The sequence below is a fragment of the Jaculus jaculus genome, chromosome 17, assembly GCF_020740685.1.
Source record: "Jaculus jaculus isolate mJacJac1 chromosome 17, mJacJac1.mat.Y.cur, whole genome shotgun sequence".
NCBI classification, from domain to species: domain Eukaryota; kingdom Metazoa; phylum Chordata; class Mammalia; order Rodentia; family Dipodidae; genus Jaculus; species Jaculus jaculus.
Window position 1 is genome coordinate 67,221,119 of NC_059118.1, and position 23,191 is coordinate 67,244,309.

A 23,191-nucleotide genomic window follows, 5' to 3' on the forward strand; every position below is an offset into this window, starting at 1 on the left:
AGGCCAGGGACTACTGATGTCTTTCACAGGCCATTTAAAACTGTGTGCAGAGTCTCTCACAAGCATCTGGCTGAGCGCAGTGGTACTCTCCTGTCAGCCCAGTTCTCAGGAACCTGAGGCAGGACAATTACAGGTTCAAGGTTGGACTACATAGTGAGATCTTGTCTCAGAACAAACAAATTTTCAGAAAGCTCCGCCAACTTCCCTGGGCTCCCCATCTCCTCACGCTCAGTGTCTTCCAACTCATCACTCCAGCCAGAAAGGCATTTGGGGGAGACACCGGTGCTCACCATCGCAGGAAGAGAAGCCCTACAGAACCGAACAGTACTTTGAAATAGTTTTATTGGTTCATAAGACCTTTGCATATAAAAAAAATACCCAAAACACTATGCAGTATTAAATCACAATTACGTTATTTTACCAATTGTAACTACCCAGAATATACATTTTTTAAAAGAAAATCTACTGAACTGAATTCTGAAATGACATTATGACTTAAATACTATGACAAAATAGATAATTCCTTATAACATTAATTAATTGCACAAAGCTGCCAGATGTTTTCTTAGCATAACCATTGCACAGGGTGCGAATGAACACGATTCAATGGTACACATTTAGTTGAAGCAGCCATCTCCATCGATGGAACTCTTAAATTTCTGGCACAAAATGTTGGTCTGTTTTAATTTTTCCCCAGGCAATCAACTCCAAGACCCAGTGACTCTTCCCTTTGGGCCTTCCTCAGGATAGAAGGAGCCGTCTGCTGCCTTTGCTGGAGTCAGCACCGCCTCTGCTTGAAGAAGTCGACGCCTCTCAGTTCCTCAGGCAGGTACTCCTGGTCCACAGGCTCGCTGTACATGGGGTTGTACTTATAGCCCTTGCCGTATCCCATATCCTTCATCAGCCTGGTTGGCGCGTTCCTCAGGTGCAGGGGCACTGGAGGCAGGGGACCCTGATGGTTCCGCAGACAGCTTTTGACATTATTATAGGCGCTATACACCTCAATGGACTTTGGGGCTCTGGCAAAATAGACCACACACTGGGCCAGAAGCACCTAGAACACAGAAAACACATGTCACCAGGAAGATGGCAGAAGGCTTCTGTCTGGCACAGTATTTATAATCTAAATTAATCCTTTTTCATTTAGTCTGGACAATCAGCTATCACAGTCAGGAAACTCCTATGGGGTCAGACCAGATCAGTGGCTCTTATTTTATTTTATTAATTATTAAAAAAAAACAACTTTATTGGGGCTGGAGAGATGGCAGGACCCACATAATCCAGATGCACAAGGGGGCATGCATCTGGAGTTCGTTTGCAGTGGCTGGAGGCCCTGGCATGGCCATGCCCCCCCCCCACCTCTTTCTCTCTCTCTCGAATAAATAAAACATATTTAAAAAATACTTTATTTGCAATGAGAGAAAGAGAGAATATGAATGGGCTCACCTGGGCCTCCAGCCACTGCAATGAACTCCAGACTCACGTGCCACTTTGTGCATCTGGCTTTGTGTGGATACTGGGGAATTCCACTATGCTACCACACCAGCCTTCTTAATTTTTAAACTTAGGAACCTTGTCCATTAATGAAATCTTTCATAAACCCTGGTAGAAGATGGCTTTGGAGGTAAACCTGAACCTAAGAGGCTTCTGGCCAGCATTTCCAAATGTTCTGCCCCCTAGGAAGGCTGAAACATTTCCTCTGAGCTTTGGGGTGCCTGTGGACAGTGTGAAAATGTGACTTTGTCTTTGGACCTGGTGGTGCAGGTCTATAATCCCAGGTACTCAGAATGCTAATGCAGAATGATCTCAGATTCAAGATAGCTAGGCGAGAGAATGAGTTAGGACCACTCTGAACCACTTGAGAAGCTACTATATGTAGCTCAGTGGCAGAGCACTTGCCTAGCATGGACAAGGCCTTGTGTTCAACCCATACTGCTGTGAAAACCAAACCAGAGCAGGCCCTCAGTGGTACCAAAGGTCTCAGCTCTCCAGCAGCCAGGATTCTACACAATGGAGTTCCAAAGCTGAGCAGCTTACTTAGAGCAGGACACGACAACAAAGGCAGGACATGCAGTAAAATCCACAAAGGAACAGAGCAGACGGGCACAGCGCCGAGCTGTACTTTACCTCACATTCGGGCATTCCTATAAAGTGACAGCCTTGGTAGGCAGCAACGGCTTGTGCTAATGCAGACGGATCAGCCAGACCTGCCACACAGAGACAAAGGCCAAGTCATAATTCAGATCTGTCCTGTCACACGCTGCAGTGACCAGAGACCACTGCTGCATGTGGAGTGAGCGACCAAACCCGTGCCACTGAGCAAGAGTAAGATGGGCCTATCCCTGGTCTTGTCACATTAACTCATTCATGAAGTAGTTACTGAGAAGTTAACTGCTGCTGTCAAGTATGGTCTTGGGGCTAAAAACTTCCTAGCAGGAAAACAAGAGGCTGTGTAACAGACCTAAGGAGCATAAACCCTGCAGGCATTCACCAGGGTGGAGACAGACACAAAGCATCCGTAAGACCGAAGCAAAGAAAAGCTTTTCTCATCTTTGTCTTGAAAATGGTATCCAGAATCTTCCATTTCTACCCCAGGAACTGTCCAGTGAAACCTTACCACCTGGCCACAAAAGCAAATGGAAATGTTATGTCTTGTATTTCAATATTGTAAACAACTTCTCACATTCCAAAGGACATTCCTGAAGAGAAAATAGAAAATGTTGACCACCCACTCAAAGCACAGACAGCTGAGCTCCTGACAAGTCTCTGACTGGACACATGATATTCCCAGTCCAGAAGTAACCCTGAGCCACCCACCATGCACGCAAGCCCATGCAGACCCTCTCCCACTCACCAATGTCCTCGCTGGCAAACCTCACCAGCCTCCTGGCCACGTAGAGCGGGTCCTCCCCTCCTTCCAGCATGCGAGCCAGCCAGTAGAGGGAGGCGTTCTGGTCCGAGCCGCGCATGGCCTTGTGCAGGGCGGAGACGCAGTTGTAGTGCTCTTCCCCTGCTCGGCACAGAAACGCCCGCGTGGCTGCCTTGCATGTCTGCCTGGCACACCACGCCACACTAAGGCAGGCCCCACGGGTGACAGCTAGCCTCCAACTGCATCCAGTGGGGTGCAGAGCCTAGATCAGTCCCAGGGTAGTTCACCAGGGGCCCACATGCCTGGTGCCTCTTTGGGAGTCCAATACTACCTATGCAGAGGAAGAGGCTGTGGCTGGAGAAAGCTGTGGCCACTGCCCATGTGAGAACACACCCACATGGAGAGACAGGAGAAGGGACAAGCACTCTCCAGGGGGCTTTTGGTAGAGATGCCAGAGGTAGGAGGGAGGTCTCAAGTCTGGGATCCATCCTCCGCCCCCACATTCTATTTGAGGAAAACAGACCTGGCCAGAGCCACAGAATGGCAGGAGAGCAGCAGTTACAGCTCAGTGGTGCCCTGGGGTCACTGCCAGCTGCTGCCTTCCTGACAGCTGTGGCCATTTAAGGCGCAGACCTAGTGTAGGGACATCTGTGTGGCAGGACACAAGGGGCCTAGCATGCCAGTTCATAACTTTCACCCTAAGAGGTAAGGCTCTACTTGTCATTTGGTCTTCATGTAGTTTCCACCTGGTTTCATGTGTACAAAGATCAGTAAATGTGCTTTAGAAAAACACAGTCAAGGGCAGGAAATGACAGCTAAACAGCTGTCAGAAATAAGCAGTGGCACTTGTACGGATTTCGCGATTTTCTGACCATCCTCTCAGGTAAGTTCCTTGGGAGCACAGTACCTCCTGAGAGGGCGGAGGGCTCGGAGTCCCTCCACAGGGCCTGCTCTTCAGTCAGGCAGAGCATGCGGTGGAGCTGGCACCTGGTCTCCTAGTGGAGTGACGCGATGCTGGCCTACCGAGGGGACACGGATGGCAGGGCCCAGCAACTCCAGTTTCTGAGGAGCCCCAGGCCAGATCACTGGATCGGCCTGGCTACCAGACTACTGTAGACACAACACTCCCTGGGCAGGGCTTCACTAGTGACGTGAGCCACAAGCCTTGGCTGCGAACGTCCAGACTCCTCCAGCACTAACCGCCTTAGCTCACCGGAAAGCAGTGTGCACAGGAGAGAGATGGATGGTGTGTTAATGTTCTTGGGACAAGCTAACACCTACAGTGCCAGCTGCTGAGGGCCCTCAGGCCAAAGAGCTCTGGCCACTCTGAGGATGTGGGGCAAGCCTGCCTGTCGCTGTGAGGCAGTGTCCAGGAGCAACGCCCTCTGGGCCTCTCCTGCATCTCCAGCCAGAGAGGAGGACTCATCACCAAGAAAGGCTGGAGAGGAGGCACAGCTATGAGACCCGAGCGCTCTACAGCCTGCTTCCTTCTTCTGGCAGGACTTTGAAAGGCAGGGGAATCCCACTCCAGTTACTGCGACATGACTCCATTCGGAGTCCCAAATGCTCAAGCAGAGTCCAGCCTAATCTACAGTAAGCCATCTCCAAATCTCCTCTTTTATAAAAAGCTGCAAATGTGCTGCGCTGACGATATTTAATATTGCCAGCTCAGATTTAATGCGGGCTGGTATATCTTCCATCTGTAAATGTGGCTCTATGCAAACACAGAAGGGCACACTACAAAATTAAATTTTCAAAGAAGCAATTACAAAACACAACCATCAAGATTTGTACGCTTATTTTTTGACTCTAAAAAATGAAGGATTTTTAACTCTCAGATATAACTGTCATTTACTGCAAAAGTTCTTTTACTTACTGCCTTTGCAAATGGTCACAAGACTCATTCATTGTCAAGTGAATGACAGGCTCTAAAGTGCTACATTCTACCAAGTGTTGCCGTGAGCCATGGGAAAATACCCACCAGTCCCACACGACAGAGAGAAAGCCGGTAATTCTAAACCCCAAACCCACTGACATCTCACCAGGACCCCTTCTCTGTATGCCTTTCTTCAGCAAGTTCGGCCCTGTGTAGGAGGCTGAATTCTATTACTCTATGCGGAGCAAAGTGAGACGCGGGATGCTTCACACCAGCTGAAGGTAAGAGGTGAGGCGAGGAGGGTGCCCACCCTTGTTCTACAGTTCTACTCTTGCCCTTCTGATTCCTCACCTGCTCGGTCATATAAAATGTGGGAGCGCTGCAGGCCCTCCTTCACATCGCTCTCCGTAACCAGAACGCGGCTCGGGGAGTAGGTCTGTCCGCTCTTCTTACAGAACATCTTCCTAGAGCTTAGCCTGGCCAGCACTGCCAGCTGCAGTCCGTTCAAGCCCGCCCGGGCGTCGCCATCGCTGAGGTAAGCCAGAGTGTCCACGGCTTTGTCCTCGATGAACACCGAGGGCCTGCAATACAACCAGGGACTCTCAGTCTGGCCACACCTGCTCTGTTTTAGCTCATCTGAAGTATCTCTTCACTTTTCAGAAAGGCTTTGACCTTAATCTTGTTAATGTAGTTAATTAAGCATTTTGAGACAGAGACTAAGAATTGAGCAGTCTTGCGCCACTGTTTCTCAAGAGCCACAAGCGGACTTCACTGTTCCTTCCTAACAGGCATGCATGAAGTAAGACTCAAGTGCTCTGGAAAGTTCCTGTTGGTAACTGGGCTCTCTGGTTCTACCAGCAGCAGTGCAAGCTTTATCAGCCCACAAGCATGTCCTTACAGTACATGGAAAGCCTGCTTCAAGGGCAATTACAGGCGAATGCCACAGGAATACTTAGGCCACCTTCCAAACAGGGACAAGACAGCATCCCATTAGGACGTTAGAGTATTCTCCAGATGAAGCAGTTCGATTCCCTCATCTTACAGACAGACAAGGGTCCCAGCTACCCAGGCCCTGTAGCCTAAGGAGCAAGTCTCTGGTCTCTTGGCCTGGGGTGTTCTCAGGTGGCAACAGGCCCTTCACATGGGCATTCATCAAACACAATCTGCCCAGCATAGCGGAGAAGGCAACGGGGAACTCCCATTCACCTGGCAACTGATTCTAAGACTGTCAGTAGCAACAGGCCTTGGGGGAAGTCACCTAGTCTCTCTGCAACCATCAGGACCACAGTTGACAACCACACTCATTCATTCATATGCTTCATTTTGAGGGAACTGAACTTGGGTGAAATTCATTTGTTCTTGGATGAATGGACAGCTCAACACTCATGAAGCAAAAAATAAGAAAAGATGTACATTCCCACCCTTCAGCCAAAAACTAACTAGTGAGCCCAAATTAGTGCGGCAGGGGCTGGGGGCTGGGCTGAGAAGGGTCTTGAAGGACAGGGGGTGGTCCCACTTGTCTTCTGGGTTCAACACAGGAGGTCTTAACACCTACCTATACACCCTCAAAAATAATTTGAATAATGCCACTCTCCATTTCCATCACTAAAATATTTGTGAGGTTGGAGAGATGCCTTAGAGGTTAAGGTGTGTGCCTGCAAAACCTAAATACCTGGCATTTGATTCCCCAGTACCCACATAAAGTCAGATGCACAAGGTGCACATGTGTCTGGAGTTTGCTTGGAGCAGCTGGAGGCCCTGGCTTGCTCATCCTCTCTCTCCTTTTTCTCTCATAAATAAATAAAGTATTTTCAAAGATTTGTGCCTAGGACTGGGCTTAGTGGTTGAGGTGCTTGCCTGCAAAGCCCAAGGACCCAGGTTTGATTCCCTAATACCCATGTAAGCCAGAAGAACAAGGTGGCACATGCTTCTAGAGTTTGTCTGCAATGGTAGAAGCCCTGGCATGCCCATTCTCTCTCTCAAATAAATTTTATATATTTGTGCCTAATGTCTTATGATGTCCTCTTGTTTACTATGTTTCCCAGGTTTCTAGTTACTTCACTATGGGTCTCATCACAACTAAGTCATATGGTCTGACTTAGCTCGCTCTCGGTGGCGCATGCCTTTTATTGCAGCACTTGGAAGGCAGAGGTAGGAGGACTGTTATGAGTTTGAGGCCACCCTAAGACTACACAGTGAATTCCTGGCCAGCCTGGGCTAGAGCAAGATCCTACCTCAAAAACTATATATATACACATACATATACATATGTACATACATACACATACATAAACCCACATACACACATATCCACATGCACACATATATTACTTAGTTATTTACTTATCTGCGAGGGAGTGAGCAAGTGTGCATCAGGACCTCTTGCTACTGCAAATTCACTCCAAATGCATATACCACTTTGTGTACCTGGCTTTACATGGGTACTGGGGATTAAGCTAAGGCCCACAGGCTTTGCAAGTAAGTGCATTTAACTGCTAAGCCATCTCCCCAGTGCCCTGACGTAGCTTCCTAACACCCAGTTTCTTCCCTCAGCCTCCCAGGCCCAGGCCTGGTGACAGCCTACAGACTTCCTCTTCCTCTGTTCTGATACTTGCTCTCATCAGCAGACACCACTCCAGAGAACTGGGCACTGGCCTGGGCCACGCTGCTGGCACTTCTCAACCAGGAACTGGATTATCTGGAAGATGACTTGACACATGCTAAAGAAAATGTGTAAGTGGGGCTGGAGAAATGGCTTAGCGGTTAAGCGCTTGCCTGTGTAGCCTAAGGACCCTGGTTCGAAGCTTGTTTCCCCAGAACCCATGTTAGCCAGATGCACAAGGGGGCACACATGTCTGGAGTTCGTTTGTAGTGGCTGGAGGCCCTGGCGCACCCATCCTCTCTCTTTGTGTGTCTCTTTCTCTCTCTCTCTCTTTGTTGCTCTCAAATAAATAAATAAAAATAAATGAAAAAAAAAAAAAAAAGAAAATGTGTAAGTGAACAGCACCAGAGGGGTACAGCCTACTGTGCCTGAGGAGGAAGAGAGTGAGAACCAAAGCTGCTTTGAACAGCTCCTTTCTGCCTTGAACAGTAAAAGCAGTATCTCTCATCTCCTGGGGAAGCTTTCCAGCAGCCAGGGCTGGATCCATCCTGACCGACTCAGTCACCAGATGCTACTCACCACCCTCGTCTCTCCATCTCCTCGAAATGCTGACAGCCTCAGGGACAGGATGGGTTCGAATCTTTTACTATAGCCCCAATGCCTGGTAGATAAAGCACACTCAGTGTTTGTTCAATGCAAGGACTTAGTTTTAACACCATGTTTGTGTGTGTGGTGTGCCCATGTGATGCCCTGTGCACTTGTCTGCAATGAGATGCACATGCCAGTGGTGGCCAGAAGGCAATGCCCGGGTCCTGCTCCGCTGTGCTCCCACCATTCTTACTGGAGTGGAGCTTCCTACTGACCAGGGAGCTTCTGGGCTCTGTTCTCCTATCAAACTGGGCTTATAGATGTTCATAGCCACAGCGAGTGACATGATTTTTTTTTTTAAGAACATGAAATCAAGAGCTGGGCGTGGTGGCGCACACCTTTAATCCCAGCACTTGGGAGGCAGAGGTAGGAGGATCACTGTGAGTTTGAGGGCACCCTGAGACTACATAGTGAATTCCAGGTCAGTATGGGCTAGAGTGAGACCCTACCTGAAAAACCAAAACCAAAAACATGAACTCATAAGGAAAAAAAAAATTCCACCAGTCAGACACACCAATAACCACAATGGTAATTTTCTTTAAATTAACAGCCACTAATTTTAAATCTAATTTTAAAAACAAAATTGAGACTATTGTGGTTGGAGAGATGTTCGGCTCTCCAGATCAGATCCCATGTGAGTCAGATGCACAAGGTGACCAAGTGTGCAAGGTTGCACATGTGCACAAGTTGGTGCACACATCTGGAATTTCACTGCAGTGGCTGGAGCCCCTGGCGTGCCAATTCTCTCTCCTGCTCTGTCTCACAAAAAAATTACCAAATAAATTGGGATTATTTTGTATAGTTTTACATGCTTAACAAATCTAATACTAATTTGAAAATAAGTAAGTTGCTCAGGCCCCTGAACATAATTTCTAAAGTTACACACATCACCTTAAACTCCAAAGTAGACCAAAGGACAACAGTCACTTACTGCTGAACACCATAAAATTAGCCTATGGTCAACATTCTTTTCCTGTTATGTGCCTTCAATGCTCCATAGATCTATAGATCTATAAGCAGCAAGATGTGAATATGGCTTTAAAAGGAGACCATAGTTTATATTCTTAGTAAACAGAGCTCTCTGATTTTTAAATTCATTTACAAATATTTATCTATTTGAAAGACAGGGCACAAGAGAGAGAGAGAGAGGGAAGGAGAGAGAGAATGGGCACACCAGGGTCTCCTGCTGCTACAACTGAACTCCAGATATATGCACCACTTTGTGCATCTGGCTTTATGTGGGTACTGGGGAATGGAACCCAGGCCATCAGGCTTTTTAAGTATCTTTAACTGTTGAGGCATTTCTCCAGCCCTTGATTTTTAAGTTCTTGATTAGCCTTTTTGCATTTTTGACCTCAAACTCAGCAATCCTGTGTCAGCCTCCTGAGTATTGGGATTATCAGTGGGTTGCCATACTCTGTTGGACACTGTAGTTCACACTCACACATCAGGCTCCCACTCCTCTTCAGCACCTTTGTTAAGGATCCGCACCCCCAACTGAAGCCCTTGTTGGATAGCAGGGGAATTTTAAATGCAATTGAGCAGTAAGCAACTGTCCAAATAATAAAAAGTGGCTGCTAGTGGAACTCAGTGGTCACACAGGCAAACTACAAAATGGACATTCACTGCTAAGAACACACAGGAAGGTCTAAAGATTCACCTACCTACCAGTGAATTATGTCCTGGACCCCTGCTTGGAGAAATTCCACTGAGTAGGAAAAAAACAAGATGTACTAAATACCCAGCCATCTTAGGAGAAGCAGATGAGACAGTTCATACTAAGGATGAGAAAGCAACTACCACAGACAGTGTCTTCAAAGTGCCCCTAGTCAAGAGAACTTTATGTGAGTTTTTATGCATAAACACCTTACCAATAGTTTTTGATTTGGAAAGAGCCCTCAAAGGTAAAAGAAAATTAAATGGGAGTAAAAAAATTCTGCTTTGGCAGCCAGGCGTAGTGGCCCATGCCTTTAATCCCAGCAGTTGGCAGGCAGAGGTAGGAGGATCGCAGTGAGTTTGAGGCCATCCTGAGACTACAGAGTGAATTCCAGGTCAGCCTGAGCTAGAGTCAGACCCTATCTCGAAAAGCCAAAACAAAACAAAACAAAAATCTGTTTTGGGAATAGAATGCCCAAAATTTCATAGCATCCTACAGGAAAACAAGCAACAAAAACTGGTTAAGAACAAATGTACTGGGAAAGATCTTATTCCTGATGCAGCCCAGTGGTGAGGCAGACCTAGAAAGTCGAGCTCCACCCACGGAAGCTCCTCTTTCTGTTTGTCCTCCGACACCTGGATTCTTGCATATTGTTTCTGCCAATGGATGATACTGGGAGTTAAGGACAGTACTGACGTAGGATGAGTGGGAAAAAAAATGACTGCTGGGTGTGGTGGCGCACACCTTTAATCTCAGCACTTGGGAGGCAGAAGTAGGAGGACCACTGAGAGTTCAAGGACAGTCTGAGACTACACTGTGAATTCCAGGTCAGCCTGGGCTACAGTGAGATCCTACCCTGAACAGAAAAACAACAAAGACAGTACTTGTGGTTTCATGGCAGGACAAAAGAAGACATCTGGCTCTGTTACTGTCTTCCTCTAAATTACAAACCAGACCTGGTGTCCTCCTTCAGTAAAGACTTGATGTGGTTGGGGTGACAAGTGCTGTACAGTGGCTCTTAACCATGAGCATGTATCAGATGAGAAAGCTTTCTTCAAATGCACACAGATACTGTCACAGATTTAGTGATTCGCAAATCTGCTGGGATAGATCCTGCATCACACACCAGTGTCCGTGGGATGTGCAGCTCGGTTACAAAGGCAGACTTACTGCATTATAGACAGGTCTGTCTTAACCCTTTGCAAGTTGATAGAGTTGTCCTTACATACAAAAGCACAAGCCAGGTTAGAAGGCCGCCTCACTGATAGCATGCATCTCCTCTGGCCTGGGTGTCCACACACCATCTACCACCACATGGAGCTGGCACCATGCCTTAGAGCTCGTTTCCACCATGCTCGACGTGGGTGACTGAGCTACCTCAACACAGGGTGCCTGCTTCCTCGTCTGGTGAAGGAGGCAGTGGCATCCACTTTGCAGACTGGAGCAGCGCCTGTCCTGCCACACACTCCCGGATGTTAGCTGCCTTATCAGTGATGAAACTCCTGCAATCTGTTAAGACCCTCTATTGTACACTCTCTGGAATTGCACATCTTCAAAGCAGAGTCCCAAATTCTGCCCTTCCCAAGATAACTGGAGTGAAATTAAGACAAAACTTGCTTTCTCCAGAGAGAACATACCTCTGAGATGTTATCTTTCTTTGCTTAATCTCACTGAGTCATGTCTTTCCAAACTGCACTGCCCTATATGCCCAGTAGGGGGCAGGGGGTGAACAGCGAGCCCCACCCATCCAGTGTGGAAACGGTCTGTGCAGACACCACAGAGATCTGGTGACGAGGCTGCCCTGGGTTTCGAGTGCTTCCTAAGCCCACTGCAAATATATTCACGGGATAATGGGGAGAATGCTCAGTGGATGAAATCAGGCAAGTATGTGGACCAGAGTTTGCATTCCCAGCAATGTCAGGTGGATATGGTGGCTACCTGTAATCCCATCACTGAGGAGGTGGAGATGGGGGTCCCTGGGACAAGCTGGATCTGCAAGCTCTGGGCTCAAGCGAGGCCCTGCTTCAGTAATGAAGTCAAGGGTGTCAAGGACACCTGATTCAACCTTTGGCTTTGACACACGTACACACACATCACACCCCATACACACTAAAATAACAGATAGAGAAACTATAAGGCTCTGGAGAAGGTTGTGTGAAGATGGATGCAAGCCACAGGCACAGATGGGGAAGGGAAGGAGCCACCAGAGGCTGAAGAAGCTTTTGCTTGTCCACAAGTACAAAGCAGTATGAGGCAGTTAGGAGACGTCTGACAAAGGTGGCGTGCAAAGGGAGGGAAGTCTCTTACTAGCTCTGCAAACCTCTGCAGGGTGTCTCCCCTACTGACGCCTTGGTTCTGGTCCTAGCTTTCACTCCGTGAGAATGAACTCGGTTGTTCTAATTCAAACGTGTTACAGCGGCCATGGAGAAAGAGCAACAAGGCCCACAGATCTGAGTCTGTATGTTGGTGTTCTCATGTCATTTTTACAAACCTCTTTTTCTTTTTTGGTTTTTCGAGGTAGGGTCTCACTCTGGTCCAGGCTGACCTAGAATTCACTATGGAGTCTCAGGGTGGCCTTGAACTCACGGTGATCCTCCTACATATGCCTCCCGAGTGCTGGTATTAAAGGCATGCGCCACCACGCCCGGCTCTCTTTTTCTTTTCTTTTTTTTTTTTTTTAATTATTTATTTATTTGAGAGTGACAGACACAGAGAGAAAGACAGATAGAGGGAGAGAGAGAGAATGGGCACGCCAGGGCTTCCAGCCACTGCAAACGAACTCCAGACGCGTGCGCCCCCTTGTGCATCTGGCTAACGTGGGACCTGGGGAACCGAGCCTCGAACCGGGGTCCTTAGGCTTCACAGGCAAGCGCTTAACTGCTAAGCCATCTCTCCAGCCCATCTTTTTCTTTATACTAAGCATATTCATGTAATTAATGTACACAGCTAAGTTAATGTATAGTACTAACGGACCTTTTCCCTTGCATTCAAATACTTTGAAGAAAAATAAAAGCTACATTCATAGTCCACTCTGGCTGGTACTCTGTCTGCCAATGTTCCATGACCTTTCTTTTCTACTGGGTAGCACAAAAGATCATTTTGGAGGCAGGCAAAACAAAACCTTGATTTCTTTTCAAAGAAAATGGGGGAAAAAAAGCACTTTTTGTTTTGGGGCCACTTTGCCTGGGATTCAGATGATAGTGTGTCCTGAGCTAGCCACATCTGCCCATAGAGGACAGACAGACAACCCTTCCCCTATTTAACAGACAGCACTCAGCCTCTCATTGGAGGCTCTATCTCTAGAGATGTGATCATTGCACCTGGTTCAAAACTGCTTCGTTGAGGGTGTTGTGCATGACACACGTTGAGATCTGGGGCACCAAAGCACGACTGAACCTGGGTTGGCACCGTCCTGTCGGTGGCAGCATGAGCTCATCAGCCATGTTCCATGGGGTCTTCCCCAGCCTCCAAAATTCCTCCAGAGCAGACAGCGTGTTTCACCGTGTCATGCGATCAGAATGTGTTTTCAGAGCTCAGCACATGGGAACTGTCCATCAGACATGCAAACCAAACAACTATGGCAGAGGTGCACTTTCTACGTTGTCTGGTTAAGTATGGCTTGTCCTTCAAAACCCACTTCAGCAACCCTCAACTTGGAGAGATGCTTGTTCTCTCATATTCTGGATCAAAGCTTCTTCAATTGACAGTCATATCCCCATGTGAGGTTGTGAGAAATATGACAGCATGAAAGGTTTCTGAATGTGCAACCAACCAAAAATAACTAGAAAATCCAATGTGTCATGAAATCTGAGCTGTTTATGGCAGAGCTCCCCCACGTGGCAGGCCCGTTCGTTGCAATCTTGGCTCTGTAAACACAACACTGCCTACTGCGCATGAGGCCAGACCACACATCATCAATGCTGCTGCCCGAAACTACGGTATGTCATGAGCTGCAATGTTTTAACAAACACAAAGTTTTCTGTTCTTATAGAAAATTATGGCTTAAAGTTGGGCATGGTGACGTATGCCTGCAAGCATGGCACTTGGGGGAATGAGGGCAGGTAGAGAAGAAGCTCAGTGTCAGCATCAACTACACAGAATGAGCTAAGCCAGGGTTACGGCCCTATCTCTACGTGCCTGCCCCCCACCAAAGAAATGAAAGTATCAAATTAGCCTGGTATGGTGGAGAGTTCAAGGCCAGCCTGGGCTACAGCGAAGCCCTACCTTGGAGGAAGCATCACTGGCTTGTATCATGTTAGACAAACAAGTACATTATCCCATCAGTATGCAAATAAGCTTGTCTCATAAATCACAAAATTTATGCACACTAATGAATTTTTTCAAACTAATTAAAAAATACTTCTTTATTTATGAAAGAAAGAGAGGGAGGGGAGGGAGAGAATGGGCATGCCAGGATCTCTAACCACTGCAAGCAAACTCCAGACACATGTGCCACCTTGTGCACCTGGCTTACATGGGTTCTGGGGAATTGAACATGGGTCCTCAGGTTTCACAGGATTCACTTGGCCTTAGCCACTAAGCCATCCCTCCATCCCTCAAATTAACTTTTAAAAGATTTATTACAAGTACTTGATTACAAGTTTTATATACCTATATGCTCTGGGGCCATGTAAAAATTACTCAGGCCAGAAAGGGTCACAAGTGGAAAAAGTTTCAAAAGCCTATTCTAGATGTTTCTCTATACTTCAGGATCCCCTGCACAGCTTGAGCACCAGAGTCCTATAATCCATTTGCTCACCTCGCCTTTATCATACTGTGTGCTGTCTATAAGCCCAGACATGTGCTTTTCCACACTCAGCCAATACCTAACATATGCAGAGCCTTCCATTTTTACTGGCTAAATACATACTGAAGGGAAGTTTGTTTTAAAAGAACACTCAGGCTAAGGAACATGGAACTTCGTGTCTAAGAATATGCAAACCCTTGAGAGTTTGAACTCTAGCAGCCTTCAAACACACCAGCAAGCCCAGGTCTTTCACCTCACTGTAAGGGGGACATGTGCTTGTGTAGTAATGGGAACTCACAGCCCCTCCCACACAGGCAGAGTGGCACAAGCAGCCCCTGCTCCGTGCCCGGCTCACCTCCTCTGCTGCACAGACCTCAGCAGCCTAGCACTTCTCTGGACATGTTCTGGTGGCTATCAGGATGCCACACAAATAAAAAGGCACTCTCACTGCTTCCCAGAGACACTGTTGACTGGAGCAAGAGTCTGTATCAGTGTAACTCAATCTGGCTAGTGTGCATAGGGATGAGCACACATCTGATGTCAGCCATGGGCAAGTCTGACTAGTCTGCTCTTGACCACCCCAACGACTGGGGTGGCAGACACTTCTTTCAGGGAATCACTTTCAAAGGATTTGTTTTTTTCTGTGACCCATGGCATCTTCCAACTTAACTGCTTGTCAGCATTGCTAGCAAGTAGGCTAATTAATGTATCTAAGTTCATATTTATTTCATTTTACTGTGCTTGCTGCTGATGAAAAGGATAAGCAGATTAGAGATAAAGATCCATGATGCCTGGGCACTTATTTCTCATGGTGGACAATACCAAAGAATAACTGCTTTTCCTATAATGAAAGCAGGATTTATTCCCTCCCTAACCAATTACCAAACACATAATAGAAGCTGGACACAGTGCTGGGGATATAAACAACTTCCTGTTTTCTTAGCCTTCCCAAGGAGATGGGAGATGCATGAATGCAGGCGAGAACGAAGGAAGTCCTGGCCAGGGGTAACTCTGCGCTAACGGTAAGGGAGAGGGGAGACTGTTACTCCCAGGGAGGTTTTATCGGGCTGAGATAACAGTTCTTGCAGGTTCGTACTCCAGTCACCTTTCTGTCTCTCACTTTAGAAGCTAAGTAAATGAAGTGGTACCTCTGTCACCGTATCTTCGCAAACTTTAATGTGCTCACACATCACCAGAAATCTTGTGAAGTAGGAACTCCTTTCATGAGGATGAGCTCCCGGTTCTACTGACCCCACTTCACTTGGACTATGGCAGAGCAGTGATATGAAGAGGTGATAAACCCGAGGCCTCTGAGAAACTCGCCCACCACATGACCACATGTAGTAAATAAATAATCTCTAGTCAAAATGGAAGTTATAAAACTGTAGATGCAAAAACTGGCACAGAGGACAAAAACAACATTTTCCCCCTTTCCTTTTACTCTATCTCTACCACAGACTGACCTAAGTTTATGATTATGAATTTTATTACAGTGAATTCCATGTCAGCCTGAGCTAGAGTGAGACCCTACCTTAGAAAACCAAAAAAAAAAAAAAAAAAAAGAATTTTATTACAGAAAAGCTAGTCAACCCAAGAATGCTGGATTCTCAAATTCAACCAAATTTGGGTTGAAAATTTTTTTTTACATGCACACCTATACTAGACATGTGGACTATTGTTCCTTGTCACTAGTCCTTAAACAAAACAGAATAACAGCTATTTACACAGTGTTTCTACTGTACTAGGCATTATCAGTAATCTACAGGGCAGACTGAAGCTCGGTGGCAGAGCATCAGCCCAGCGCGTGTACGGCACACATCCCTGCAAAACTTTTCTTCATTAAATACAGCAGGTAAGCTAAGCATGATCAAAGTATGTGAGAAGATATGTATAGGCTCTTCACAAATTCTACACATCACTCATGAGGTTATCTAAGTATTTGGGAATGTTCCTAGTGGTCAGTGGTCAGCAGGGAGGTCCTGGAACCAGTCTACTGCAGATGCTCAGACTATACTAGGTACAACCACCTGGCAGGAGTGCCCTGAGACCCTCACAAGAGGCCAGCCCACAAAGAGTCCCAAGTACAGCTCACGGCACTGATCCAACAGGTCCCACACTTCCCTTCTAGCCACGTTCCCAATGGCCACATCATCACCACTGTATCTAAAGTGAAGCAGTCTCTTCATCCCAGGAGTCCACTGCAAATGTTTTAGCCCTCACAAGGCGTGGTGGTGACATTCTCCCACATGTGAGACAGGAACAAATGAGGCCTGGCACATAGGGAGAGGCCTTTGAAACCTAAGCCCTGAGCCTACAACTGTGCCTCGTACTTTAATCCTCACAGAAAAGCGGCTCCAGAGCTTGGCCTCAGGGCAGGCATGAGCAGCTGTCTAGCCTACAACATGTGGAGGTGGACAGGGGCCTCTCCTCAGACCAAATTATGTCCACTGCATTATTCAGCCAACACACGAATGCCTTCTGAAGAATGTGTTCTAGTAAGGAAGGGGGAGCTCAGACCCCACACGTCAACAGGTCACCCACGATAAGCCCTCTGCTCATGCCTGCTAGGCACTAATGGGAGGTGGGCTGGGCCATTCTTGGTTAAAATTCCTTTAAAATCACTGAGGTAAGTTTAACTACTTCTATTATTAGTTACATTCTTAAAAGGAAAATTTTAATATTTTTATATTTAATTTTAAATTTTTTTGAGGCAAGCTCAACAGCTGGCCTTATTTATTTATTATTTATTATGCGAAAGAGAGACAGAGAGAGAATGAACTAGGGTACCAGAGCCTTCAGCCACTGCAATCGGACTCCAGACGTGTGCGCCACCTTGTGTGCATGTGCAACCTTGCACATGTGGGTCACCTTGTGAGCCTGGCTTACTAGGACCTGGAGAGCCGACCATGATTCCTTAAGCTTCACAGCCAAGTGCCTTAACTGCTATGCCATCTCTCCAGCCCTTAATATCTTTAAAAGAATAAACCATGGTGGGGGGGAATCTAGTACAAATCTCCAAAGATGTAAGTTAAGTAGTGTTTATCTCTTTCTTCCAGTCAATCAGGCACTTATACCCTCTAAAATAATGTTTCCCATGCACTAAGCCTGGAAGACGGTAACTAGGAATTAAAACATTAAAACGTGAGATTATGGACATCCCACTAGAGGCTACAAAATGCAACTGAAAAGAATGCTGGGAGGTTTGTTTGTGGGCATGATTAAGTACTTTCCTCTTTTCTGATTTTCATTTCTGGCAAATCCCTTCTTCTCAGTCACCACCCCACCCGCCACCGAGGCCCAGCCCCTCTGGCCCTCGGCCAGCAGCTTTTCAGGGAGGTGTGGGCACCCTGTCAACTTACTCGGAGCTGCTATTGCTGCTGTGGCTCAGAGGGTCAGCGGGACGGCTGGAGTCCAGGACGTGGATTCCCAGTGAGTTGATCGCTCTCATTAGAATTGTCACCATTGCCTCAACCGGAAGCTTCTCTAGAACAATCACCCGACAGCGGCTCAGGAGAGCAGCGTTGACCTGGAAGGAAGGGTTCTCGGTGGTTGCTCCAATCAGGGTGATCGTCCCACATTCCACGTGAGGAAGGAAAGTGTCCTATCCATGGGGGGAAATGAGAAGAAAGTGATTGCACTCAACAGGTGCCTGCAGAATCCCAGGTAAGGTGGCCATCTACTCTTTCTCTAAGTTTCACCGCTGCAGTATATCCACTAGACACGGACACAGCATCAGGGTGGAGGCCAGTGTGTAAGCCTGACCTCTTTCCAGTCAGTACTCAGCTAAGCAGAAGTTTAATTAGAATATAAATGACTTCTTAGCCAAGTATTTTCTACTAACAGGCTGAACTGCCACATAGCGTACAAACATGTACATCAATTATTATTTACAAAAGACATAAACATATTTCCAAAATCTTCCTCCTCTGACTGTACTCTATCATAGTGTTGTTCTCCCGAGTAACCTCGGGCGTATGTGACCACCAGACACAGCCTAATGGGAAGACAGTCGGTCCTGTATGGAACCTAGAACACAGGCATTCAGGTAGAACTCTAAGAACCAAAGAGATTCAAATCATGAGGGAAACAGGTGATGAGTTTTGTGAAATATTTTTATCTACAATTAAAAAGCTGTAATAAGAGAAAGCATGTGTGAAATCTTTTAATGTTTATTTACAGACTGCAAAAAGTAGCTTGTTTATAATCCTTTTATTTCTGAAAGCCACTGAGATAAACATTAACAGTTAAGTCCTGTCGTGGTCACCCTGCTGAAGGCCTTATGGCACAGAGACTACAGCCTTGACTTTACAAAGTAAAAATGGAAGGGGAAGTAAGAACATTAAAATGAATTTTTTTTGGGGGGGGGGAGGGCTGGAAAGCTAGAACCGGAACCCAGGGCACATTAGACAAATGCTTTACCACTGAGCTATACCCTCAGCTAAAATAAGAATTTTAATCAACTTCAACTGTTCACAATGATTTTTATTTTAGATTAAAATTTTCTAAAAGTTGGAAAGTTGACCCAAAGGTGCTTTTTGATATAGAAATCGTTTAACTTACCAGAGAGTGAGTTTTTCTGGTCACCCAAAATTACTAGGGAAAAGTATGGGGAAGCAGGCTTAAAGATGGACTGACGAGCCCATGCTTCTCTGAGGACAGTTAACAACCCTAACATTTATACAGTGCTTTGTCCTTTTCAAAAATAACCTTGCAGAGTATCTATCCTATGTGAGGTACACAATATCCAGAAGATAGAAAAGATGTTACCGTACCTGCTGAGATTTATTGAACCGATGAATCTCATCAATAAAAAGGATGGTTTTCCTTTTGAAAAAGCTCTTTTCATTCTGAGCCTGTTTTATGACATCCCGCACATCATTTGTCTTGGCGTTTGTTGCAGACAATGTCACAAACCTTATGCTGTGTTTCTTGCTATTGTTGGCTATGATGTGAGCCAGGGTGGTCTAGGAAGGATGACACGCATTGAAAAGCTGGTTAGACAGAGTGGGCAGCACCCACGGGTACTACAAGTGGCAGCAGCTATTTACCAAGCAAGGTGAACTCTGAAGAATGCTTAGAGGCACAGATAAAAACTGAAATACCACAGTATTTAAAACGAACCAACAAAACGAAAACATGATAAAGCAGGGAGGTAGCTAACTCTTAGGGCTAATTCTGCCCTTTTCTTTTATTCCTAACCCCTTCTGAGTTCTTTTGGGGGACTCAGATCTTAGGAATCCCAGTAGAGTGGCTGTCTTGTTTTAGCAGTCTGGGTGACAGCTGGGAGCTCTCACTGAAGAGAAAATTCCCGGTCAGCCAGCCGACAGAGTGCAGCTGGAGGACCCTGGGTAAAGCTGATCCCAGAGGAGAGCTGGGGGGAGCCGGCAGAGCGGCTGAGGAAGGGGCCGGGCTGAGGGCAAGGCAGCCAGCAGCCAAGAGCTGAGATCTTGTGGCATTTACCAGAAAACAAAGAAGAGATCTGAGGAAAACCATTCATTCAGCAGCTGGCACCTAATGGGGGCTCAGTAAATCTGCATCTGCTATTACCAACACTGTTAGCACTAGAATTCTAGGAATGAGAATTTTTTTTTTTTTAAAGAAAGGAGGGGAACCTGTTTATTCAACGGGACAAACTTGTTCCTGAATAGAAGAGTGGCACTTTATTTTGGGAAGCTGTACAGCACCACTAGACATTGTCACTGCTTTGAAACAAGTCCCAGCCAACTTGCCTTTTGGAACCAGGCTCCCATGTCCTGCAGGCTTGTTAATGACCAGCCTCACACAGAACCAGGCCCAGGTAACCTCCTGCATTAAATCACCTGTGGCTCACCTGAACCTCCCTGCAAACCTCAATGCCTCGGGCCATTAGTACCTGATTATCTATTCTCATGTTCTTAGACTTCACAATTTCTATCAATGCTACAGGTCAAACCTCTAAATGAAGAAACAACTAAACTCATGGGAGCAGAAGTCAATGACAAACCTTCATAATATCTGGAGGCTAGTGGTGTAATTCAGTGATAAGAGTGCAAAGGCCTGGGTTCAATGCCAGCATGCACAAAGAATGTTATCTGGGGTCCATCTGACTTATGCTTGACCAAGGAGACATGAAAAGAAACAATGTACAAAACCAGCAGGACACATTCCAGAAAGAGAGGTGTGGTTGGGAGAGATGAGGCTGGAAAGTGAAATGAGAACTACCTCGAATGAGCCTGTGTACGGGGCAGTCTGCACCTGAAGGCAAGGCGAGCTCTTAATACTCTGACCCAGGACTTATGGATGGAAACCCTAAACAATCCAACTTCATCACCACCCTTCTCAAGTGTCCTGACGACGACGATGACGGGTTCTCTAGGCCCGCAGGATCCTAACTGCTCCTCTGCCCTGGGCCAATTCCCCAGAAGGTACAAGGAACACAGAAAGCGACATCAAAGGCAGCATGCGACAGTCATGGAAATGCCTGATGAAGATGACGTGCACAAGGGAGGGAGATGTCTTATTAGCTGTGCAAACCACAGTTACTATAAACCCACAACTAGTGGGAGAAGGAAGAACAATAGAAAAAATTTTAATTATTTTTTTCCCACAGCTGACTCTGTGTACATACAAACGGAAGATACAAATGCTTCTTTCCAATTCTTGCAACATGGATTTCCCTAGATAATTAGGTCACTAAAAATCGGGGCAGGATCATTGGAACACGCTGATAGCTGGAATCTGAGTCCACATCTTCGTGCAACCAGGAATTCGCATCTTTAGAAAACGCCCAGCAAGCGGGTCACAGGAATCCAGAGGGTGAGACTTTATTTATTTATTTTTTTTGCTCGCCCATCAAACTCCGCTGCCAGACAGCCCCGCCCCAGGTCTCCCCCTCGGAGGAGGAGGGGTCGGGAGAGCGGCGGACCCGGCGGCACTCACCTTGCCGCAGCCCGGCGGCCCCCACAGGATGAGCGAGGGGATCTCGGTGGTCTCCAGCAGCGATCGGAGCAGGGTCTCCTGCCCCACGGCCCGGCTCTGCCCGCTGTAGTCCTGCAACGTGTCGGGGCGCATCTTGTCGGCCAGCGGCTTGCCCTCCAGCATCTGCCGGATCTCCTCGGCCGCCAGCGCTCGGGGATGCGCGCGGCCCGCGCCCGCGCCAAACGGGGCATCGGCGGCGTCCGTGTCCCAGTGTCCCGGGTCGTCCTCGCCCTCCGCGTCCGCGTCGCCGTCGCCCGCCGCCTCCTCCTCCTCGGGCACCTCCGCTTCGTCCCAGCTGCGCGGCGACGCGCTGCCCGCCGCCGCCCCCGCCGCCGCCGCCGGCCTCTTGCCGGAGCCCTTGCGGGCCGGGCTGCCGGAGCGCGCCACCGGGAAGTCGGGGATGAGGCGCGCGCCGCTGGGCGTGGGCGGCGCGTCGTAGCTCTCGCGGCTCTCGGTCTCGCCGCCGTCGTCGCCCTCCTCGCCCTCGCCCTCGCTGCTCTCGGCCGCCGTCGGCGTGGCGGGCTGCTTCAGCGCCGAGCTCTCCGACAGCCGCCGCCGCTTCGCCCCGGGCGGCGAGGGCCCCTTCCCGGCGCGGTGCGGCCCGGCCGAGGGCTCCGCGTGCCCCGCGGGGTGCAGCAGCAGGCAGCGGTCCAGGTGCGAGTTGATGTGCGCGGCGGGCATCATCTGCTGGCACACGGGGCACTGCACCTGGTGCAGCTGCGACAGGAAGGGGTCGTCCTCCGGCCCGCTCACCTCCATGGCGGCCGCCGGCCTCCCTGGCACCGCGCGCGGCCGCACCTACCCCTGAAAACGCCGATGCCCGCCGCTAGGCCCCGTGCCGCCGCGCGACCCTGGTTCGGGGAGGCGGCAAGACGCGCGCGGGCCGAGGGAGGGCGCCGCTCGAGCCTCACGTCCGGAGCTCCCGCGTCGGCCCGCCCCCGGCCGGCAGCTGGCAGCGCCTCGTGCGGCCTGTCGGGAGGTGTAGTCCACAAACTGTAGTCCGGACGCAGGCAGCGCCTCGCGCGGCATGCCTGGAGGTGTAGTCCACAACTTTTAGTCCGGGCGTAGGCAGCGCCTCGCGGGATATGTCGGGAGGTGTAGTCCACAACTTGTCGTCCTGGAGCAGGCAGTGCGTCGCATGGCATTTCGGGAAATAAGAGTCCACAACTTGTAGCCCGGGCGTAGCCAGCGCCTCGCGCGGCATGTCGGGAGGTGTAGTCCAGGCGCAGGCGGCGCATCACGCGCGGCGTGTGGGAAGGTGTAGTCCACAACTTGTAGTCCTGGAGCAGGCAGGGCTTCGCGAGGCGTGTCGGGTGGTGTAGTCCACAGCTTGTAGTCTGAGCGTAGGCAGCGCCTTCCCGGGACCCTGGGGGGCGGAGGGGCGGGGAGGAGGTGTAGTCGGCATCTGTTTGTCCCAGTCGCCGCCGGAAATTTCTCGCGCTGCGCTTGGGGAAATGTAGTTCGCGGTCACCCTCCCTCACCCCACCGCGGCTGCGTCTATTTCCGGCTGTGGCCGAGCCGGTCCTCGAAGGTGCCGCGGGGCGGCCCGGGCGGGAGGGGCAGTCGCCTGGGCGGCGCGGTCCGCGGGGCGGGGTGACGGCGGCTCCGGGGCCCCGGGATTCGTCACCTGGGCGGAGCTGGTGCTGGGGGAGCGGCGGGCGCGGAGACGGGAGGGCCCTATGACATGCGAGGGAAGTGGGGCCAAATGTCCAAAACGCGCCAGGAAAGCTGGGGAAAAGACATGAAAGGAACCACTACACAGGTGGGGAAAAAACGTCCAATTTAGAAGTCGTCAAATAAATTCCCCGCAAAAAAGAACTCGCTTAAGAGAAGTT

At 48.6% G+C, this 23,191-nt stretch overlaps 1 protein-coding gene across 1 annotated transcript; it reads right to left on the reverse strand.

The window, feature by feature from the left end:
* Positions 1 to 325: 325 nt before the first annotated feature.
* On the reverse strand, positions 326 to 22,173 carry Wrnip1 (WRN helicase interacting protein 1). The gene is made up of 7 exons (XM_004666172.3): positions 21,318 to 22,173; positions 19,172 to 19,363; positions 17,759 to 18,000; positions 5,097 to 5,326; positions 2,855 to 3,010; positions 2,128 to 2,207; positions 326 to 1,054 (listed from the first exon to the last, which is right to left on the reverse strand). The coding sequence occupies exons 1-7, from the start codon at positions 22,113 to 22,115 to the stop codon at positions 779 to 781; spliced, it is 1,974 nt and encodes a 657-aa protein (XP_004666229.1). The 5' UTR covers positions 22,116 to 22,173; the 3' UTR covers positions 326 to 778.
* Between the last annotated feature and the right edge of the window lie 1,018 nt (positions 22,174 to 23,191).

Coding starts and splice junctions, on each gene's coding strand:
- Wrnip1 (XM_004666172.3), bottom strand. CDS start 22,115: ATGGAGGTGAGCGGGCCGGAGGACGACCCCTTCCTGTCGCAGCTGCAC. Junction 5,327..17,758: donor AGCAGCAATAGCAGCTCCGA/GTAAGTTGACAG, acceptor GTTGTATTGCAG/GCCCTCGGTGTTCATCGAGG. Junction 3,011..5,096: donor CATTTTATATGACCGAGCAG/GTGAGGAATCAG, acceptor TGTGCCGAGCAG/GGGAAGAGCACTACAACTGC.